Genomic DNA, 24,735 nt, shown 5'->3' with positions numbered 1-24,735 from the left:
ATATTATTTATTCTGATAATTTGGTGTTAAATGATTTATTTTCATTTTAAATTAACAGAAATGAGAACCTAGTATAATATTTTCTTTTTTCAATATTAATATAAATTTCAAGTGTTGAAAATGATTTTATGGTAAAAAAAAAAAAAAAAAAAAAAAAGTTTTTGAAAATGGAGAATTAGTCAAATAATAAAGTTAAATTGTTTTATTCAAATCTAAACAAATCTTTGACCATTTTTTCTTTAAGAAAGTTATGAGTGAAAATTTCTTTCAACTCCATATTATAAAACATTCTAGTAATATAGAGTTACCTCCCATTTATGAACAAACAAACAAACGAAAAAATTACCACAATTGTAAAGGTAGAAAATATTTACATACTTGAAAGTTTTTTTTTAATTTTTTCATCTATATTGTCATAAAGATCAAATTTGATTCTGTACTCACTGTCCTTCAATGTCGTCAAAACTATTTTTGAGAAAACCCCTCAAAGCGACCGTTTCCAAGGCGCTCGTCGTTAGTAACATGCGTTGAAATATGCGCACTGTTAAAAGGCCGAGCCACCTTAACTTCCATTAAGCTTGTGTGCTGTTAAAGTATTACAGAGCTGGTGAAGTGCTGCAGAATTCCCTGGAAAAAAAATCAAGTCTGACAGTAACTAGATACATGTATAAGAATATGTGGTATGAGTGCCAATGAGACAACTCTCCATCCAAGTCAAAATTTATAAAAGTAAACCATTATAGGTCAAAGTACAGTCTTCAAGACTTGTTTGTTATATAAAGGTTGCTCGTTCATGTCCTGACAAGCTAAGGGGGCATACAAGTATTTTGTCTCAAACCACATTTTAAGGTAAAGTTTGATTTACTGCTCGATGTGGCCATCAGAACTAAGTATGTATTTGAAAAAATGCATGCTATGAAGAAAAAAGTGAAGTCAAGTGCATGTGATTTACCTTGAAAATAAGGGAAACATCAGAGAAAAGTAAGGAAAAGATTAAAATGAAGGATTCACAAGTGGTTGTATGGTTCCCGAAATTTTGATGATAGAAAAACAAAAGTTGTTTTGAAAAAAGTCTGAAGGTTATGTAAAATAAGGGCTTATATTAGGTAACATATGAAAAAGAAGTATTTCGAATCATTCAAGTAGAAAGGTATGATTTTGGGAATATGGTGCCCTGTGTGTTCACCTCCAAAAGAGATATAAAAGTAGGTCACAGTTTGCAACTAATAATAATGCTATTGGCACAGAAGTGTCTGGAAAGTTGTCTAACATGACAATTTTGTTAGAATTTAAAATATACTTTTTCATTGGCTTAGTCATCACTATCATGTTATTTTTAGAATGCAAAAGTACCTCAATATTTAAAAAAATTAACAAAAGAAAATTTATTTGAGGTCAGTGGAAGTATTTTACAGATATTGCATGAGTAAAATTAATAAAGGAATTTCAATTGGAAACTGAGCATATTTAGTATCTCTTGAGGAATGAAAGTTAATTTCTCACATTCGTCATTGTGTAAAATAATTATTGTTAAAGAGTAAGAAATTTTGAAATTGGTGACAAAATTAGGGAATACGAATATTCTGATTGAAACAGAACTCCCATGTGTAAACTGTGATGTAATTAAAACAAATGTTAAGTCACTGCCTTGGTTCAAATCATATCCTGTGTTGACACTTTCTAATTTTTAGTGTGATTGAATACAAAAATTTATTGTTATGACAATGAAAATCTACTATTTCAATAGTTTGGATGCAATGTCATCAAAGTTTCTCTTTGAGGCAATAGTACTATTAGTATTGTAACAGAATGAGAGTTGCTTCCCTTTGTTATAAGGGTAATTGTATTTGGAAAGCCAAAGCTGCCACCTTGTCTTCTAATTTTATGCCAAGTCTTACCAACCAGAACTTAAAGTCAGCTGTGACGTCCAAATATGGTACACAAGACTGATATATATCTGATAACAAATTAATAGAACAAACACATAATTGAATATCAATTCCTAGCTTTAGACGTGCACAAACAGATGTGGTAAAGTACACCAGTTTACAAATAGAATTGTTCCCCATGTTTTAATGTTGAACCACATCCTTGGTCTTATGGTAGATAGCCTGATGGTCTCCAGTGTGGGAAGTAGAGGGTTTGCTTTTTGTTTTGTTAAGCTCACAGCTTTAAGGAGTGAGAACAAAGACTGGGAGTCAGAATAATTATAGTTTGGGTAGGGTGACATGTTTTCTTGCACACTATTAGCTTGAGAACCTGACAATCTGGTTTGTTGTTTTGGTAGAACAAACATGTTTCTTTTAAAGTTCCTATCAATATTAACTTGCTTTTGTTCTAAATATGCATGTAATGTTTTGTGCTAGATGTATAGCAGTCATCAATGAACAATCAATATTTAATTGTTAGTAGAAAAAAATAAAAATAGATTGTAAAAACCCAATACAGAATACCAGTAAGTTCTTTATTAGAGGATACAATTTTATGAGATTATAAGTTAATAATAATTGGACAATAAGTTAATTAGTAGAATGTCTGCATATAAAATTAAGTATTACAACAGAGAGCTCAATAAACAATTCTGAAGGTCAAAGGTCATTATCTTCAGATAAAATGTAAGCTGATAGTAGAGTGTTGTTATGTTGTTCAAATGGTATTACTGAAACAATGAGTGACTTACCAAGGTTATTGGGTTGATTCAGTCTTCTCTGTTTTTACTTGAAACATAACTGCCCTGTTTAGACCCTCAGAATTTTTTCTCCATATACAGGAAATGTAATTATCAGTCAGTGTTATTGGTATGATTGAATTTTGATTAGAAATTGAAAAGCCATGATGATTGTTTGCTGGTAATTTGCTTGTCATTAATATTACACTAAATGTTCCTGGTTGGCCATAGAAATCATGGATTCACATGTGAATTACTGTCATCTGCGCAGTTAATAAGCTTAATGGTGTATATGTTAGGGTATCTGGTGCAATCCTATTGTGTTGGCACTGATTGACTGGTTCCCTTTTGTTCCTGGATAATTATCAACTGGTACTGGGTGGAAAACTAATTAGGATCATCGTCAACAAGTCTGGACAGAAAACAGATGGGTTTGTATCTAGGGAAAGGACTTATTACTGTCAGATTTTGCTGCTTTATTTGATTCGACTCGTTGAAATATAGCTTATAATACAACATGCTATAATTTGATTCTGTGTGTTAAAAAATATTTTCTCTTTTTCTTAATATCAGAGTTCAGAAATTTGCAAATGAAATTAGGAACTCTGGAATAGCGATCAGTACAAGCTGCAAATCAAGTATTGTTATAAAGCAAATAGTTAATGGCAAATTGATCAGTGAAATAGCCACAATATTATTTTGCTTTATTAATATAAGAATATAATACCAGTTTCAGTGCAAAAAAAATATTTCTGATATCAACATCACAATCACCAAAATAGGTATAGAAAAAAACTATAGATTATGGCCAACTCGTTGTACAGAGCAGTCCATAGATTTAAATCCTATCTTGTTAAAGTGACCTGAAGGCCAGGATAATTTTGTTGTTGCATATTTTCCATCGATTTGATATGTGCAGAGTTTGAACCCAGGAAATTTAAATTTTTTGAACAATTAAGATTTTACTGAGAATTAAGAAATTTTACAATAGAATCAGAGCAATTATGAGCATGGCATACAATGTTGTTACTTGTCCATCTTTGTCAGCATTCTTGACTAAATCATTGTGGCCTGATTTTATTGATGGAGGAATTTAAGGCCACTGGAGGAAAACACCACATTCGACAGAAAAATTAACAATACCTGTCCATAAAGCACCTTGCCACAAGCAGGGCTCAAATTTACACCAGTTTGACAAGCTTATAATCAATGTAGATGAACTACTTAAACCACTCTACCACATCTATAGGCCCCTCCATCCTTGAAGACTGTATGTGACTTCTAGATACTGGTGGTTAGCATGTGTTATTTTGTTTCTGTATGGTTAATATTTTCCTCACTTCTTCTTCATTCAAATGAATTCAGTACAATACTTAAGAGATATGGTTTTGATTTTAAATTAATTATCTTATCTCTTGGAATCAGAATTAATTAACAAATTTAATTATTGTACAGTACAAGAAAAGTCGAATCAAGAATATTTTCTGTATTAAGAATTGTATTAATAATTCATACTTAATTGAGTCATGGGTATATATATTTCAGGAAATTTGTGAAGGAATTTATATTGAGAAAGTGTTATAATTTTTTTAAAGGTCATTCAGATATTAAAGATGATTAACATGATTAATATTGGATTCCTTGTGTTCAATTTTGGTGGTTACATAGGGTGCTGTTAACTGAATTTGATGTAAAGAAAAATTTGATGGTTATTTATTATTTTTATGCCCCCTATGCCTTGTCCATCTGTCTGTCGGTAAGTATGTACGTCCCAAAATAAGTTTCGTTTAGTTTGCCTCAATCAAATGTTATGAAACTTATACACAATGCTTATTACCACAAAACACAGATCAATTTCAAATTTGGGTGGCGTTTCTTCTACTGTTCTAAAGTGATGACCCTTTATAAATAGAAAAATTGCTGAATTTTTAGTGTCCATTCTCTAACTTTAGTTTGCCTCAACCAAATGTTAGGAAGCAACTAGAACACACCTGGGACATAGTGAGTAGTGACTGAATTATAGCACCTTTTTAGCCCGAATTTATTAGTATTCGTATTGCCATCTGATAAAGTCATACTGATTATCAGATGCACAGTTTTCTCTGCTTTCAAAATCTTTCTGTTTAGACACGTCCTGGTTTTCTTACTACAACCGGGAATGTTGGTTTATGCTGTTGAGAGTGGACATGGACATATTTTGCAGAGAGAATATTCAACATCTTTGAAATTGCTTTGTCAAATTTGTTTCAGGAATCCAAGTATGTCCTTATCGGTTTTCTGTTTGTTGCCATAGCACCTGGGGGACCTTGTCCCTTACTTTGTATATGATTGTTTTTATTTTGCAATTTTTATGCCCTCGCACAATGCTTATTACCACAAAACACAGATCAAGTTTGAATTGTGGTGGCGTCACTTTGACCGTTCTAGAGTTATGCCCCTTTACAAATGGAAAAATTGCTGAATTTTTCATTTCCGTTCTCTAACTTAAGTTAGCCTCAACCAAATGTTATGAAACTTATACACAATGCTTATTACTACAAAATACAGATCAAGTTTGATTTTTGGTGGCGTCACTTTTACTGTTCTAGAGTTGTGCTCCTTTACAAAAGGAAAAATTGCTGAATTTTTCGTTTCCATTCTCTAACTTAAGTTTGCCTCAACCAAATGTTATGAAACTTATACACAATACTTATTACTACAAAACTCAGAGTCTCTTTTCACAAAAAATCTTAAGAGTAAAAATATTCGCAAGTCATACACAGTTCAATAAAACTTACGATCAGTTATAATCGTAAGATTTTTTGTGAAAAGAGTAGCAGGTCAATAACAAATTTGGGTAGCATCACTTTTACTGTTCTTCAGTTATGCCCTTTATAACTTTATATGATATGCAAGCGGGGGCATCATCTGTGTCCCATGGACACATTCCCCATTTATTTATACTTTAAGGCTGAGCGAATCGGGTGAGTGTGTGTTCATATGTTTTATTGCATTGTACTGATTGTTTTGAGGAAGGTTAACTTTCTGGTAGTAAAACCCATCACGTCCAGGCTGAGAAACTGGGTAGGCAAAAGCTCACATTAAATCTGTACCGATATAGTGCGTTAAATGTCCTCCTTTACACCAAAAACAGTGCAAACTTTCTTTAGTTTTCATAATATTATCAAATTATATCTGTTCAGAAAAAGAGGAATTTTTTCTATGAAAATCTTTTGTAACTTTGAATTTCAGTAGGAAACATTCTTAAACAAAGGACCATTTTGATATTACTCAATACTGTTCTTCAGCTTATCATAAAACACTTTCCAGGAAAGTGTTTTATGATAAGCTGAAGAACAGTGTTATGAAAAAATTCCAGTATCGTTCATACTGAAGAACAATTTTGAAAGTGCTGTTTCTTTGATAGTGGGATTTATTTTTGTGAGTGTACATCCACCACCATTTACCCTTATCTCAAATTATATTCATTTGGTTGGTCAGGAAATTGTTTCAAATGATTGAATCATCAATCAAAAATCAGTTGTTCAAAATTCATACTGGTTTGGCAAATGAATGGTGGGATAAGCATTTTTCCAACAATTCACTTGTTTTTGAAATAATGATTGCAATCGCAGGGAATATTTGCTGACTTTCGTCATGTTTAAATTCCATAGATCATGATAAACTTTTAAAGAAATTCACACTATCAAAGCTGTTAGATAATGACATTTAAATGAAATCAAATTGAAAATAGATTTGCCGAAATTAAAACAACTGCAGATGTAAATGTTACTATGTCTGTCAGCATAGGGTTAGATTCCGAGAGATCTTGGTTTCATTTTGAACGATTGGAGGAAATTAATATTCATTTTGTCTATTGATTTGTCATTATGAAACATTTATTGTGGTACTAACTGGGGAATGATGTGGAGTTACAAGTACTAGGAGGAATTTTTATAAAAGTGCATGATATCACAGAGAAATTAATTTTGCATTTCATTAGTCGGCTTTAAACATGTTTAAAGTACATATTGTTTTCTCATTGCAAATAGACATAACACTGTGAGAATTCTTTGATTTATCAATTTATCTTTTTATTTCTAGAAAGATGACTTTCAGGTCAATAGAAGCAAAATTATTTTGATTTCAAAGTCCATGATGATAAAATCAATGAAAAGATTAGTAGAAATTTGATTGACATGAAATTAAATATATAGATATGAAAATAAGAAGATGTGGTATGATTGCCAATGAAACTGTGTTGAAAAAAATTGAAAACAACACGTTTAATAATTTCATGCGTCCGAAGCGCTTTTCTGGATTTACCTTCATCAGGAAAGCTCAATGCCAAACATTTGAAATCCGAGGGATGTATAAGTACCGAAACAGTTGAACTCTCCACAAGAGACAAATGACACAGACATTAACAACTATAGGTCACCACACGGCCTTCAACAATGAGTAAAACCTATACCCCTTAGTCGACTCTGAAAGTTTGGCAGATACATTTTATTCTTACAATAATTTTATACAAAAAAATTGTTAATACAAAAATAAGTGGATTCTTCCATTTTTGCCCATTCATAGTGAAAATGGGCACAAAGTTGATAAAATATCTAGATGTGCCCTGCATATGGAGTTGACATGCCATTTCATTTCTTTCACCACATAAAGATAGAACTTGCACAGTCAATACTTTGGAAAATTGAGTTAAACTTTTAAAATTTACAGCCCTATTTTCAGAGATATGTGTAATTACTGCTAATGTATTTAGTTTTTATGTACCAGAATTTCTCCTACAATTATAATGCCCCCGCCGTAGCTATGGGGGCATTAAGTTTTACCCTTGTCCGTCTGTACATCCCAAAATTGGTTTCCGTTCTCTAACTTGAGTTTGCCTCAACCAAATATTATGGAACTTATACACATTGCTTATTACCACAACACACAGATCAGGTTTGAATTTTGGTGGCGTCACCTCAACCGTTCTAGAGTTATGCCCCTTTATAAATGGAAAAATTGAAAAAATTTTAGTTTCCGTTCTCTAACTTAAGTTTGCCTAAGCCAAATAATATGAAACTTATACACAATGCTTATTACCACAAAACACAGATAAGTTTGAATTTTGGTGGCGTCACTTTTACCATTCTAGAGTTATGCCCCTTTACAAATGGAAAAATTGCAAAATTTTTAGTTTCCGTTCTCTTACTTAAGTTTGCCTCAACCAAATGTTATGAAACTTATACACAATGCTTATAACCGCAAAACACATATCAAGTTTGAATTTTGGTGGTGTCACTTTAACCGTTCTAGAGTTATGCCCCTTTTTAAATGGAAAAATTGCAAAATTTTTATTTTCTTCTAAATATCAAGTAATTTTTAAAATTGGAGTTATCTTCCTTTGTCCATGATTATAGTTGAATCAACTACAATCAATGCTTTATACAATGCAATGTTTAATTTTGACTTCCACTGATAAAACACAGATAAAGTTGAATTTGGGTAGTGTCACTTAAACCATTACTTAACCCTTTGTAAATCGAAAGATTGCAAAATTTTTAGTTTCCATTCTGTAACTTAAATTTGCCCCAACCAAACATTATGAAACCTATACAAATTTTTTTGTTTCCGTTTTCTAACTTTAGTTTGCCTCAACCAAATGTAATGAAACTTATACACTATATTTATTACTACATAATACAGATTAAGTACGAAATTAGGTGGCGACACTTTTACCATTCTTGAGTTTTGTCCCTTTATAAACATAAAAATTGCTGAATTTTTTAGTTTGTCTCAACCAAATGTTATAAAACTTATACACAACCGTTCTAGAGTTATGCGTGTTTACAAATAGAAAAATTGCTGAATTTTTAGTTTCTGTTCTCTACTTAAGTTAGCCTCAACCAAATGTTATGAGACTTACACACAGTGCTTATTACCACAAAACTCAGATCAAGTTCAAATTTGGGTAGCGTCACTTTTACCATTCTTCAGTTATGTCCCTTTATAACTATATGATATGCAAGCGGGGGCATCATCTGTGTCCACATGTGGACACTATCCACATTTTTGCTCTTTATTTCTCAAAAAGTTGCCAAGATATATCATAGTATTTATATATCAAATCTCCTCCATTTTTTCTTCTACCAGAACATTTCAAGCAAATTTCTTGTGAGTGAATTTTAAAAGCGACAGATGACTGAGATTGCATATTAGCTTGTAGCATGGACAAACTTAGAAATATTTTGATTTACAAGACATTGCTTGATTGTGTCTTGTTGAAAGCATGACCATTGTTCTGAAGCATGGTGTTATTGGCTGCTTTCATTGTCAGGAACATCCATCTCTTTGTAACTGATCTCCTTGTAATTACTGTGTAGCCTGACTTGCTCCTGGGAAAAATCTTTTCTTTCCAAATAGTCCAGACCAGCATCTGTAACTTGACAGCTCTATTAATTATTGGATGCATGATGAGGCCATACTATTTTTTTAAAAATTTTACACTGTAGTGGCTCAATTCATTTGCTGGAATGTATACCTCTATAAAAAATGTGTTTTTCATCCTATAATAATTTCCCTCACTTTCCTAATGTGATCAGATATTTTGACTTGTTAATAATGGCTTATCATCTCATTTTAGGTATTCACAAGATGAAATTGAAAAGAAAGTGTCCATGTTTAGAACCATGTTGATCAATAAAGAAGGTGTGACTGAGGGAGCACTTGACAAAGATGAACATGGACGACCAATGTAAGTATATAAAACTCAGCTACCAGATTACACTATGAGGCAAATCAAATATATGTATGCAGTTGGGGAAAATACTTGTATGGTATTCAAATCTTACACCTGGCCTGAAGGGACAGTGTAGCCAATTTGTTAAGTTTATGCTTGTGGTCCTGTCTGGTGTTGTTTATATTTTTCTCCAAATTTTCTGAATCAACTATGCAAACTTGGCAATGATTATCTTATGATGTAAAGTATTAAAATCATATCGTGATATTCCTGATGATCAAATAACATAACTAGAGCTAAAAATAGAACAAATGGGTGAAATCAATAAAAATTCGTTCAGGGGGAAAAATGGTGTATTGATGACTTCTTGGAAACTTGTTTGAACATTTAGTTTATTGAGTATCAATTTTCACATATTTCATCTATATAGCTTTGGTACAATTTTTTGCAGTAAAATTAAGGCTTTAACTATGAATAAACTTCAAACTTACTTTTGTACCACAATTATTTTAAATTGGAACCCAAAAATAAATATTCTTGACAATATTCAATCTTTACTGTCAAATTGGATGGAATGGGTACATTTGTAGTTGATGAATATGTAAAAATCATTGACAAAAGAACTTGTGTAGGAAGCCACTTTGTGTAAAATTGTATCCATCAAAGAAATGTCGAATCCCTGGAAAAATTCAGAAAGAAATGGAATTAAATAGTGCATAGAGAATTGTCCACCTACACGTACCTAACTATAGTTATTCTGAGAAGGAAAAACCAATTTAATATTAGATAATTTGTAGATTCTGTAAATTATACTGCTATTTTAGTCCCTAGCAGTAGGATCTATAAAAAATTGGCCATGTAGATCATATTTTAAGGCTTGGAGCAGTTGTTGTGAGATCAGATGGTCTGTCTACAAAATCACTGATCTTTCTGGGCTTTGCCATCATGGCATGTCTGAGAGAATAGTAAACCAGGAAACCTTGATTTGAATTTATATTTGAATGGAAGTTATGACCACAGAGAGGCTATCAAACTGACAACATGTAACCTGATTGAATTTTATGTCCATCCATAGATTGCAGATTGAATTTTATGGTTGAATGATGATTACATGACTTGAGATTAAAGAGAGAAAACAATTGATTCTTTACACCAAATAGAGAAATACATTGTTGAATAAAAAATAATGCAGTGTTAAATATTGTAGAAATATATTTGATGGTTTAAATTTGTGTGCAGTTTTCATGTAATTCAAATAAAGTAGACAAGGTGTGAAAATTTCTTGAAGAAATGTACCTCCTATATATATACATGTACATGTATAGCTTTTGAGATCTTTTGTAACATAGAAGAGGTTAGAAAGATTAAGATAGCTACGATTTAAAAAAATGTTTAATATAAAAATAAGAAGATGTGGTATGATTGCCAATGAGACAAATCTGCACAAGAGACCAAAAAATGACACAGAAATTAACAACTATAGGTCACCATACGGCCTTCAACAATGAGCACTTTATATGTAGGCCTTATTGCTGGTCATATATATATTTTATCAAAGTGGAATAAGCTATGATTTTGACAGCATAAATTTAAAAATTAAAGTATGAAAATAGGGAGATGGGTTATAATGAGTGCCAATGGGATGACTATCAACAAGAATCTGAATGAAATGCATGTACGGTAAGCAACTACAGGTCACTGTACAACCTTCAAAAATTTGCAAAACCCTTGCCCTATACTTACCCTATAGTTTAATGTGATACAATTCAAATGAGAAAAACAACAGCCTGATATATACCATAAACAGGAACAAAAAAAATCTCAAATAAGGCAAATAGTAATCACAACCACAACCATTGTCATTGAATTACAGGCTCCTGACTTAGTACAGGCATATACAGAATGTCAAACCTGCTTGTGAGCACTCAACCTTATGTTTTTTCTATCAAGGAAATCATGATAGGAATAACAAGCTCTGGAATATCGTATCGACTGGGAGATATAAACTCTGTATGCAGGCACTGCTGGAATGTTGCTACATAGAAATAGAAAGTTCGCAATTGGGAAGCAGAAATCATTTCTCTTGTCGTAAAGTTTTGTTTTCAACCAACCAACAATGTCAATTTCTAGATGCAAGTCAAGATATGAGAGAGCCTCAACTGTATCTGTTGTATTATTTATCTCAAGTTCGATGGGATAGATGCGTTTAATAAGTTGACCTCATTTTGGTCCATGTGACCTATGATTTTACCTCCGTTGATGATGGCTTGAGCATATATGCTCAGTATGTTCAGTTATTGAACAAGAGAAATTTCACAGCAGTGTCTAATGACTTTAACCCTAATACAAGCAGTTAATGTTGATTCTTTATAATGATTCTATTCTTTGTGCATTGTTTTCTATCAATATTTTGTAATTCAGATAAATGTTATAGTATGTAAAGAGTTTGAGTCAATTCTGCTGTCATGAATTATATGCAGCTGATGCTTCTTTAAGATTTAGCCGCCCCATTAACCATTTTTCAAATAAATACAAGAAAAAAGAGAAATGTGTGGTATAATTTATAACAATTACAATATTTATGCCCCTGCCAGGGCAGAGGGGGATTTAAGTGTTACCCTTTCTGTCTGTCCGTCCGTCTGTCTCAGAATTAGTTTCCATTCTATAACTTTTAATTTGCATCATCAAATGTTATGAAAATTATACACAATGCTTATTTGACCACAAAACACAGATCAAGTTCCAATTGGGGTTGTATCATTTTACCGTTCTTTAGTTATGTCCCTTTATAACATTATATGCAAGCGGGAGCATCATCTGTGTCCCATGGACTCTTTCTACATTTATTTTTTGGAAGGCCATTGTTTTGTCCTTGGAAAGACTTTAATCTATTTTCCAATTTTGTCTGTGACGCATACAGTATATCTGTATACACAATGTACCTGTGGCTCTTGTTGTTACTAGACTTTGTTATTTCATAGAAAACAAAAGTCTAGTTAGATTATTTCAAGTCTTCTCTCCTTGTAATTAAGTATGACTTTTGATTGATTGTACAAAGCAATAGGATTATATGTTCTCAGATTGGTGGTAAATTAATTATAAGGAAAGATAAGATCTTTCAGAGCTTTTGCTGGTGGCTTTATCTCAAGGCTGAGTGTTTCATTCAACTTTGTGATAAAAATCATTTCGTGATAATATCGCATTAGGTTTGTCTGTAGCTGTGTTGATTGCATACCTTGTTTTAACACATCCTAAAAAAGAAATCCATTGCAAAAAGTGAGAGTGAAAAAAGAATGCATCACTTTTTGGATTCCCGAACTTTGCAGGTAAAATTTCAGTTAGCAAACTATGCTGAACAATTGAAGAAATGCAAACATTTATACTAAAAAGAATTTCCATACAAAGGGCAGTATTTCAACCATCATATGTTTCCTATTAGCAAAAATTATTCAATGGTTTTTGATGCAAATAAAGACAGCTAGAAATGTATGTGCAATGAATTAATTTATATTTAATTTGAAACATGAAATATTTTTAAACTTGAAAAAAAAAAGAATTGTTAACCCAAATATGATTTTTTTCTCTTGTCACACAATTTCAACTTTTACATTGTTTATGTCAAAAAGAAAGAATTTTAGAACACACATAATATTTATCAAAATTTTAATTTTATGTTGCCATTTCTAGGTTTTTACAAGTGTCTAAATGAAAGAGTATAACAATAAGAAGATGTTGTATGATTGCCGTTGAGACCAAATTTTTGAACAAGGATTTTAACAATCAATAGGTCACTGTATGGCCTTAAAAATTAAGCAAAACTCATACCATATATATAATTATATATATTTCGACTCTTCAAAATTCAAGAGTCAATCTTAAATTGAGGTAAATTATATGGCCTTCCAAATACCGTTTCGATTCCTAACATCACTGAAGAAACATTAATTGTCGAAATCTGGATATGGTGTACAAATTTTTGCACCTCATGTTTGCTGTATACCATCTTTTCCGCAAGTTTATTGTTTTCTGTTTGGTATTAAATTAATAATTAAGATGCATTTTGTTACATCTGGTGATCCGTTTATTTGGCAATCGCCATGGCAGTCAGCAGGGTTTAAGAACATCCGTTGTTGGACCTGCTAGTCAAATGCATTTTGTTAAAATATGCTTTTTCACTTTTTTGGTCTTTTGGAAAATGTTGTTTGTGCTGTATTTAGACCCCTCTACCAAGAAATTTATTTTGCATGCGCACGTATAAAAATTGCGGTTTTTATCCAACGCAATCATATTGATTGAATGTTGTTTTCAATTAAGACTTGTTTATAATTAATTATATATATATATATATAGTAAGCTATAGAAGGCCCCCTTATGACAAAATATGACACAAATCAACAGCTTGAATTTTGCAAAACACAGCAAACGATAAAAAAACAACCAATAAGACAGACAGCAACCAATGACAACCACTGAATCACAATGTTTAAAACATTTGTCATTTCAAAAGATACCTTTAACCAGCAGTGGTGTATTTATTTTTGAAATGGTCTCAAAAAAAGGTATGAAATTTAATGATATATCTCATTGTTGAGCCTGACAAATTTATTTTGTGACTGCGAGACATAGCATTCCTACATTCCGTCAGTGGCTTCAACATTTATGTTCAGTCTGTGGTTCAAGTTTTTTTTAGACATCGATAACTTTGTAAAACCTACATGGAATTTGATGAAATCTGGACAGAAGCTTGTTTATGACCAGTCTAAAAGACAGTACCCAGAGCGAAATTTAGAAAATATTTATTTACATTTTTCCGTATTTTACTGATAAATGGACATAGTTTTTTTTTACAGTTAACAAGTAGATGCAGTCTGGGGTTAAAGTTTGTTACACATCAATTACTTTGTCAAACCTCCATAGAGTTTTGTGAAACTCTGGCTGAAGGTTTTTAATGTTTAACATACGATGAAGATTGAAGACTCAAGTAGATATGTCATCGGTTGCTAGTCACGCCTAAACTATTTAGATTTGAAAAAATATGTGAAATATACTCTACATTTGTTTAAGGTTATTTTTTCTCAGAAAGTGTTTTTTGTCTTAAACTAATTGGCTAATGAGTAAGGACCATTATTTTTCCATTTTTGGCTCGCCTTGAAGGAGTCAAAAAGCGAGACATAGGTATGCTGTTTCTGGCGGAGGCGTCAACAATGTATTAGTTTGTGATAAGGTCTAGTTCATGGTGAACCACAAGTGGTAGGTCAATGATATTTTGTATGCAGTTGTATTAGCATTGGCACATCTCATTACCATGGAGATTATTTGGCCCCGCCCCCTCAGTCAAGGTCTATTGACTTTGAAACTTTGCTTAGTTTACATGTATTAGTTTGTGATTAGGTCAGTTTATGGGGAACCACTAGTGGTAGGTCAATGATATTTGATATGCAGTTGTATTAGCATTGGCAAATCTCATTACCATGGAGATTATTTGGCCCCGCCCCCTCAGTCAAGGTCTATTGACTTTGAAACTTTGCTTAGTTTTCATGTATTAGTTTGTGATTAGGTCAGTTTAAGGGGAACTGTTAGTGGTAGGTCAATGATAATTGGTATGCAGTTGTATAAGTATTAGCACATCTCATTTCCATGGAGAATATTTGGTCCTTACCCCTCAGTCATGGTTTATTGACTTTGAAACTTTTGCTTAGTTTACATGTATTAGTTTGTGATTAGGTCAGTTTAAGATGAACCTATAATGTTAAGTCAATGATATTCTGTATGCAAATGTATTGGCATTTGCAAGTTTCATTTCCATGGAGATTATATAACCCCACCCCCTAATTATGGTTCATTGACTTTGAAACTTTTACATAGTTTACAAGTTACTGTTTGTGTTTAGGTTTGTTTGAAGGGAACGACTTATGAAAAGTCAATGGTATTTGGTTTTCAGTTGTATTAGCATTGGCACATCTCATTTCCATGGAGATTGTTTAGCCCTGTACCTTCATTCATGGTTCATTGACTTTGAATATTTGCATAACTTACATGTTAAAGTATTGCTATTTTAATTTCAACATTTGCATTATCAAAATAACAAATAGGCGAGACATATCTGTGTTAACAGTTTATTAATATTAAATTGCTGATTTTGTTAGACGACTCTTGGTATTGTTTTCGTACCCGAAGGGCCATAACGCTAATGGTTTAACATATATAAGCAACCTTTGAAAATGTATTTTTCATTTTTAGTATTTTTAGTATTTTTCTGATAGATGGACTTTACAGACAGTCTGGGATTTATTTTTTTTGACATAATAAATTTGTAAACATTTATGGATTGTTATGAAACTTGGACAGAAGCTAATCTTCAAGACCCAAGAGATAGCATCTAAAGAAAAAGTTGGATTTTTTTTTAAATTCTGTATTTCACTGATAACTGGACTCACTTTTTAAGTCACTATTACACTTTTACACTGACAGCAGCAATCGTAGGTGAGACATAGGGTTCCGTGGAACCCCTTACGATTTTTTTTATTCAGTATACTGTACTGTATAGGTCTACATGTATATATATATAAACCGTATAATTAGAGTTCTCAGTTCAATTATAAATCATTATGACCTACAATGTAGAAAAATGGATATATGTTAGGTACAAATTACTTTGACTTTACTTAGATAGGCGATCGTAGCAACATTATAAATGATGCCCTATCTAGAATTGCTGATTATTTGGACCATTGAAATTCATGATAGAGTAACTGTAAAGAAAATTTCCCATGAGTTGACTTTAAATGTTTTGTTTCTCATTAATAAGGTTGTTATAGAATAGTCTTCTCATTTACATGTTTTTGCATTTTGATGTTTTAACTTACATAATTAATGCTTCAGAAATGATATCTGCCATTTGATTGATATATATATAATAGTTGAAATACAAAATGTAAGTTCTTGAATTGGCTAGAATTAAAATTATCTTGAAATGTTAGTTTAATCTAGAAGATGACTTTTGGTTTGGCTAGGAAGTTCAGCCTAAATTGGCTAGAAGAGTTCAATTTCTTTTTTAAGCCTCCTCGACACAATGTCGAGGGGCATATTAATTTATCCCTGTCCGTCCGTCTGTCTGTTCGTCCGTCCGTCCGTCCGTCGTGATTAGGATACATTGTTTGTCCGGCTATCTCTTCCTACAGTTTTGGAGGTACAGCTTTAATATTTTGTAGGATGTTCATACACATAATGAAGGTGTGCATGGCCACAGGATTTTGATTTTTTTTTCAAATATTCTGAAAATGACAGGTAGTTGGACTTAGTCATTTTTTTGGTCAGGCGAGGCGTCATTTGTGTCTTACAGACAGTGTAACAATTTCAAGTTGTATGCCAACATCACTGTTTGTCAAATCTAAAATATGTGTAACTATATTCATGCATATGGAAGAACAGAAAAGGGGTGGGGGCATTATCCATATCTAGTTTTCATTTCATTTACATTTTTTTTATGTTCTACAATAACTTGGTTGGCAATAGAACAATGAAATAGTTGAATAGAAAATTTTTTTTTTTAAATCATAATTTGATTTCGTAACCATTTTTATCTGCCTTAAATGAGACAAGAGCAGGTCTTAAAGTAACTTCTTGACATTGAAACAGTCTGACCTCCAACAGATAGAGGGTACATAGTTTGTGTTGTCTACAAATTTTCCTTCAACATTATTCAAACTTTGCAATGAAGATCTTCGTGCAACTTATATGTAATTGAATGCTTTTTCTCAGCTCGCCCAGGTATAGCACCTAGTCAGTATGGAGGAAATGGCTGCTTCTCAAATCAGCACATCGAGAAGCAGCTCCAAAAATCTGTATTTTAGGTCATTTAAATCTGATGGAAAGTTATCTAATTGGCAATCATACCACATCTTCTTATTTTTATATAGACAACTGTGGAAAATATATAGGTACATGTACTGCATTTTAAGTTTCCTGACAAGTTTTTTGTTCAAGCTAGACTTGATTATTATATACGCAGTAAAGTTTATGGGATATTTAAGTTCTTCACACGGAAGATGTGCTGCTTATAAAACTTTATGGATCATGGAATCAGTTCTTATCAAGAGCTTTTTAAACAAATTGAATTTGTGACATTTAGAAGAAAAAAATTAAAGGGAAAAGAAATTTAATTTGTCTGCAGCCAGCTAATGGTTCGTGTTACAGCCAAACGTCAACATTTATTGTAAAGTACCACATTCAAGTTAATTGACCTTTATTGTCCAATTGTAAATATCCTTCTTTAATAATGCAAAGGTTTTTGGTAGAACTCTTTATGACATTCCTCTGGGGGATTATAATTAATAATGTGTCGTGGAGAGCATTAGAGAGGAATGCCCTAATGTACCGATGTCATATGGTCTGATATGTGTAATTAATCTTACATTTGCCAATGATATCCCAGTACTCCTTGTACAATATGTCCATTAAGCAACAGTTATAATAGCGTGCTGAGTTTTTACTTTGCTGGCGAGATTGCTATCCCTGTCTTGAATGTGCTGGAATTAAAAAATTAATTTGTTTTTTTCCCAGTGAGATTAACCGTTTATTGCATTGTTTGTTCTGTGCGGGATTTTCATTTGTTTGATAATGTCGCTTGTTGTATAATAAAAAGAAAAGAAATTAAGAGTAAACTTTAATTACATTTGGGTTGTTGGTTATCAGAGCATATAAAAGAGAAAATTGTTTCTTCTGTATGTTTGAGGAATGAAAAAATTAGATGTTTGTGTGATTTGAGTAATGAGGAACTATGATCTGTGGGATGTTTATTTACATTGTAGAACTTTTACTATCAGAAGAGAAAATCCATTGATATTTCATGTTTAATGTCATTATTTCTGTAATTGATTAATAAGAAATACTATTATTAAGGATTTGTTTGACAGAAATCTTAGAATGTAATTTAAGTATGAATAAAAAAAGATTTAGATGGACATGAATGAATTAAAGAGATAGCAAAATATCTTGTTTAAAGTATGATTAAATCTCAAGAACATAAGAAACACTGTTAAACCCGATAAAATCAGCAAAAATCACAAGCTTATTTCCCTGTTTCTCACTTTTTTATAAATATATATTTAGAGTAAAAGGGGATTAGCTGTCAAATTTGTGTTTCACCCATTTTACTCAAATTCTCATATACCACATTCAATTTATAACATACTAAAATGAATATCCAAATTTCAAAAAGTTCAAATGAAACAAGTTACAGTGCATGGACTCTTTGTAATGCATCAGTGTTTCGTGTGTATTTTATGCCATCAAGATGACCTGAAGAATGCTGACATTCATATGACCTGATATAAACATAAACATAAATACACAACCAAGCACATGCAATCATATTAAGACCATAGTAAAAGGGGATTTATCTACCATAAGAAATAATTATATAATGACAGTGTTTTGTTTATTTGAGACTTTTTAGAATGGGTAGCTGGGTAGGCCATATTTTATTACAATTTTATCAAGTGGTGATTAGCATTAAAGAGATTTTTTATAACCTGCCAGTTGAGGCAATCGATGTAAAATTTCATAATAGATTATAATCAGTTATCCAATAAATACCATGAAAGGCTTGGAGCCCACTTTTAAATGGTGGCAGTACACATTAAGAATACCTGCTAATATATTTTATGCCCCCGCCGTCACTGGAGGGGGCATTAAGTGTTACCTTTGTCTACATCTGTCCCAAAAATTGGTTTCAGTTCTCTAACTTTAGTTTGCCTCAACCAAATGTTATGAAACTTATACACAATGCTTATTACCACAAAACACAGATCAAGTTCGAATTTGGGTGGCGTTACTATTACCTTTCTTGAGTTATGCCCTTTGTAACATTATATGCAAGCAGGGGCATCATCTGTGTCCCATGTACTGTCATTCTCCATTTATTTTTATCGTTTTTGGGTAAAGATTGCATGAAACCCTATGTGATTGACTTGATATCAAAATCTCCCAAGGTTTATCACTACCTTTGAGATACACAAAATATAGTGCATTGATCATAACATTCTATACGGGATCATGAACATTTCCAGAAATTTATCAATGAAATATATGCTCAGATATTCAAATCACAAAATAATGCTATACTTGTCAAGAAAATTACATAACTTTTGCAAGGTGCAGGAATCTAATATCTGTTCTAAAAATATTAATGATGTCATTGTTAAAGTCATCTTTAAAAATTGGAATTATCTTCCTTTGTCCAGAATTGTAGTTGAATCAACTACAACCAATGCTTTATTTATTTTTACTTCCCACTGATAAATTAAAGCAATCTTTACCCTTCAGTGCTTACAAGCACTTTGATTTATAGATTGAATAACACCATGAACACATAGAACTTTACAGAATGAGTGGAAAAATATACAATTATATTATGGAGAAAGTGATGAATTTTGTCTGAAAAATTATACTTTGTACTGTTTCATAAATATAGAGTTGTGATATGTTTTAGCATATATGTGTTTCTGTTTGCTCCTTAAAAACACTGGTCAGTTGGTTTGGCTTAACCAATATTAACCAGTCATCAGCTGCATTTTTATCGATTGAACAAGATGTAGTATCCCAATGAGGGGAAAAATGTACAATTATATTATGAAGAAAGTGATGTATTTTGTCTGAAAAATTGTTCTGTGTACTGTTGCACTAATATAAATTTATGGTGACAGTTTAAAATCTATGGCACTATTTTGTCTGGCCGTCTTTATTGGAAATGTCTTTCCCACTGGTCTTCAAGAAAATGACTTTTATCGCTTAAGTTTACATCATAGTTCTGTTTGGAACATACAATTTTCAGAACTTGTCAGCAGTTTATGAACACGTCTTATTGTATTATCATTGTCCGGCATCCTTTGACGGCTGTTGTCAACTATTATGTCGTTAGATAATTCAATTTATATATGGCTTAAGTTGCCAAAACAGGAGAGTTTATTTTTCAGTGGATGTCAGAATATTTGTTAATGGTCTTTGAAAGATTTAATGGCTTATTTATGTCCCTTTTGTTCCATGCATCTGAAAATAGAATAAGTTTGAAGTAGTAATGAATTTTTTACTACTTCATTTAAGATATTTGAATATCTTTTCTACTGTGGATTCATAATGATTTGTTGGATAACAGTTTTTCCTGGATTTCCTGTGTATAGATAAACCATGACTGCATGACTACCATGTAATGTTAAATCATTTTTACACTTCATATTTCGGCAAATCATTAGCCAAAACATCAAGACTTGCATGACTACCATGTATGGTAAATTCTGATGAGGTTCATTTTTATGCCCTGCCTACGATAGTAGTAGTGGCATTATGTTTTCTGGTCTGTGCATCCGTTCGTTCGTCCGTCTGTCCCGTGTCAGGTTAAAGTTTTTGGTCAAGGTAGTTTTTGATGAAGTTGAAGTACAATCAACTTGAAACTTAGTAAACTTGTTCCCTATGATATGATCTTTCTAATTTAAATGCCAAATTAGAGTTTTTACCCCAATTTCACGGTCCACTGAACATAGAAAAGGATAGTACTAGGACACATTCTTGTTTTACTTGATATTTTTCTGCAAATCATAAGCCAAAACATCAAGACTGCATGACTACCATGTATTTTAATTTCAATAAAGACACCCTATACCACAATGTAGAAGCCCAAATTTAGGTTATATCATTATGTTAAATGTTTACCGTAACATGTAAATGAGTTGAATAAAGTTTACAGAAACTAAGGAAAATTTCACTGGATTTTAACTGAAAGGAGAATAGATCCTGTAAAGATATCCATCAGGTACAGAATAACTTTTATCTGCCAAATACTGGATATCTTTTATCTACTGGATACTGGATATCTTTTATGTGTCGGATACAGGATCACTTTTATTCGCCGGATACCAGATATATATAAATAGGGTGCAACTATTTATCCATCATTCTGCCTCTTGAGAGAAGGTCAGTGAAGGACCGACACTGGTCAGGCTATGAACCATCACCAGTTGTGTTTTGGCATATCCTATCTTTTATATGCTACATATTGTTAATAACTATTACCACAGGCCAACAACTTAAATTATCCAAAAGAATATTACATTAAAAGGAATTACAAAGACATCTATATCTTCTTTGACATTTTAAATACGTCATAAGATGTTTAATCAATATTGGAATATGATAATGAAAGTATTACTTAAAAGTTTGGTGTCTCTGGATTTCCTTCATCAGATATGCTCAAACCCAAAACATAAGTTGTGCTTTTCTTTGTACTTATTTGGAGATTTTCCACAGAAAATACTTTGCATCGTAAATAACTCGCAAAATGTAAATTACTTTGAAATTAAATTTGTAGGCAGATAAAGTGATTTGATGATCAATTACTGCATATAGAAATATAGAAAACAGATGTAATACATGGATCTGTAAGAAATTTTTAGGCGTAGCTTCAATTAAGCTACTTCTGGACTTTGCAGTCTAATTTTTGTTGTATTCTGTAATTGGAAAAATGATCAGGTGGTTTGGTCTGATTGAGTTACAAGCCATAATTGTTTTCTGACAACTTTTCACGAAATGATTGTTTTTCTTTTAAAGAAAAGGGTAATTTTTCTGTTTAATGAAGAACATTTATCTTTTTTTGCATCCCAAAAGGTTTTGTCCAGAAAGTAACAAGAAAATATTTATTGCATACTGAGAATTTGTAACATTCTCTCAAGTTATTCTATACAAAAGATTGAATTATGAGGTCTGATAAGAAGTAGGGTCATTAAGGCCCTGTTTTCGCCTACGAAAAACAACCCAGTTTTTGAGAACAATTTCAAATTTGCACATAATGTTTGGAAATACGTAAATTCAAGAAAATAAATGTATGTTACATAAGATTTTTTATGTTATGCCGACACAATTACGTTATAATATGCGCCATTTTCATGAAAACAAAGAAACTGCAGAGTTTGTGCAGTTTTCCATCATTATTTCCTTTCTGGAAACATTGTGTGCAGGCAAGAAACATAAAAATGATTTGGAGAAGCTTTAGTATAGCTATTGACATATTCTCATCAAATATAAAGTTGTTTCTTGGGTGCGCACATACTTTTCCAATCTAATATATACCTATAAGCTGACGTAAAACAAATAAGGAAATTAAAAAAAAAAACTTTACATAATATCTAAATTTTGTCATGGTTTTTTGCCATGGTAACTCGTTAAATGTGAAACTTTGTTTTCCGAACAGTCCTTATACCTTAGTGTAGTTAAGACAAATTGAAGGATATGTATGGAAACGTTAAACAATTTGCACTAATATGTGGGCCAAATAAGGGCCTTATTGCCCCTATTACTGTTTCAGTGTTTGTAGATCAATTTAGCACAGTGGACAAGATATCTGACTCAAACAGTTTATTCTCTGAGGGGAAAAGGGTAAAAATTTAAGGACAATATTCCTGACTTTGGGAAAGGCACATAATCGTGTGAAAACAGTAAAACTGATTTTGTTGATACTTAATATTGCACCACCATTGATTAAATCAGGAAAAAATGAGAAAAAAAAGAAGCTCAACAAAGATTAAGCACTCAATTCAATTATATGTGAAGTATTTAACTTAACAAACACATTTAGCAGTATCCGTAAATTCTTGCAGTTTCTGAAAGTATGTTCATAATTAAAGAGCTTATGTATATATCATGTATTTTTAACTAAGTTTGGATAAAATGTAGCATTGCAATTGTAATTTTCCAGACAAGATTTTCTATTTTGAATAAAAAAACCATTGTCAGGATATTTCCAAAATGCAGCATTGGGATGATTAAGTCTGGTTTGCATGAAGTTTATATCAATCTTGAAGCAATAGATACTAAACTATATATATGTAAGAAAAACAAGTTTATACATCCCTATGAAGTAAACATTATTAAACAATTTAGATCTGGGCAACATCATCATATACAATTGGTGTCTTTGATTAAATCATGAAAAGTTCCCGTAAATATAATTAACGCCACGATGAATGGTGATAAAGTGCCAGGATTTACGATTAAAGGTCAGACAAATGGGAAATAACTGGTATAGAGCAGGGATGCTATTGTTGGCATTTGTCAAGAAGTCAAAATTACATCCACAATATTTATGACTTTTGTTTCCTCCTGTTGACTCTTACTGATTGTAAGATAAGCATACATGGTCTTGCAAAATAACGAAATTAATATTTGCCTGAGGCTATTGGTTTATAGCGATTTTATCTAAAATATATAAAAAAACAATTGAAAATAAAAGGAGATTGGTATTTCTGTTCTTGTTCCTCAATGAAAAATAGAATATCTATCAAATAAAAGCAAACACTATTTGAGATATCAGCTCGCCTTGACAGTACAGTTAAGCATCTTTATTAATATTTTTTCAATGTATCAATGTTCATATTTATTTGTTCTTTAATTAAGCCTCTGTCTAAATATATGATTTAATTTAGTCAATACCCAATCTACAAAAGAAATCATTTTTATTAAAAAATCTTAAAAACATCCACCTCAATCAGAATTACAAGTATGAATACATCCAATAAATCTTTGATAAAGTATAAGTGGGTGGGTCGGGGGTCAGAAATGACCAGACTTAACACATGATTAAACATAGAGTAATACTCAATTCCTTAGTAGACCTTAGTCACATGATAATTTTACAGTCAAAACAAATACACTTGTTCATTATAACATTTATGATGATCTGCTTACCCTTCCGGAGCACCTGAGATCACCCCCAGTTTTTGGTGGGGTTCATGTTGCTCAGTCTTTAGTTTTCTATGTTGTGTTTTGTGTACTATTGTTTGTCTGTTTGTCTTTTTTTTTCTAGCCATGGCGTTGTCAGTTTATTTTTGACTTATGAGTTTGAATGTCCCTCTGTTATCTTTCGCATATCTTTTATAATACATATATACATGTCAATGAGACATCAACCCAATGACAAAGAAAAAAAAAACACATCTTGAGATGAATATTATGTCCAGTAACCACATAATGCATTTTCAGATTCATATCTCAACAACTTTCTGTTTACTGAATATTTGTATATTTTACACATAATGGTCATGTATGATATTGTTCACACATTTTCCTCAAGAACTACAAATCAGGGCTTTCTTAAATTTGGAATCAAGCTTCATGTGAGCATGCTGTTATACATTTAACACCAATCACTCATCATGTTACTTATAGAGAGGGTATCATTAGTGAGCCTGAGTTGTTCATCTTGTTGTTATTTTCAGCATTTGCATGTAAGTTACAAAATGAAAACCCTTTCAGTATTAACTTCTATGCAGTGTAGTGTAAAGTGTTAAAACCTCCACGTTTC

The 24,735-nt window shown here is 31.9% G+C and overlaps 1 protein-coding gene across 3 annotated transcripts in view; it reads left to right on the top strand.

The window, feature by feature from the left end:
• LOC127712478 (serine/arginine repetitive matrix protein 2-like) overlaps positions 1-24,735 on the top strand; it is a 97,027-nt gene that overhangs the window by 23,776 nt on the left and 48,516 nt on the right. For all 3 annotated transcript variants that reach the window (XM_052218931.1, XM_052218932.1, XM_052218933.1), the window contains exon 3: positions 9,288-9,398. In XM_052218931.1, coding sequence (XP_052074891.1) covers positions 9,288-9,398 — 111 coding nt within the window. The remainder of the gene's footprint in view (positions 1-9,287; positions 9,399-24,735) is intronic.

This window comes from Mytilus californianus, unplaced genomic scaffold (genome assembly GCF_021869535.1).
Source record: "Mytilus californianus isolate M0D057914Y unplaced genomic scaffold, xbMytCali1.0.p SCAF_8, whole genome shotgun sequence".
Taxonomy (NCBI): domain Eukaryota; kingdom Metazoa; phylum Mollusca; class Bivalvia; order Mytilida; family Mytilidae; genus Mytilus; species Mytilus californianus.
The sequence above is the reverse complement of the archived record's forward strand: the minus strand, read 5'-3'. Positions and strand labels throughout refer to the sequence as shown.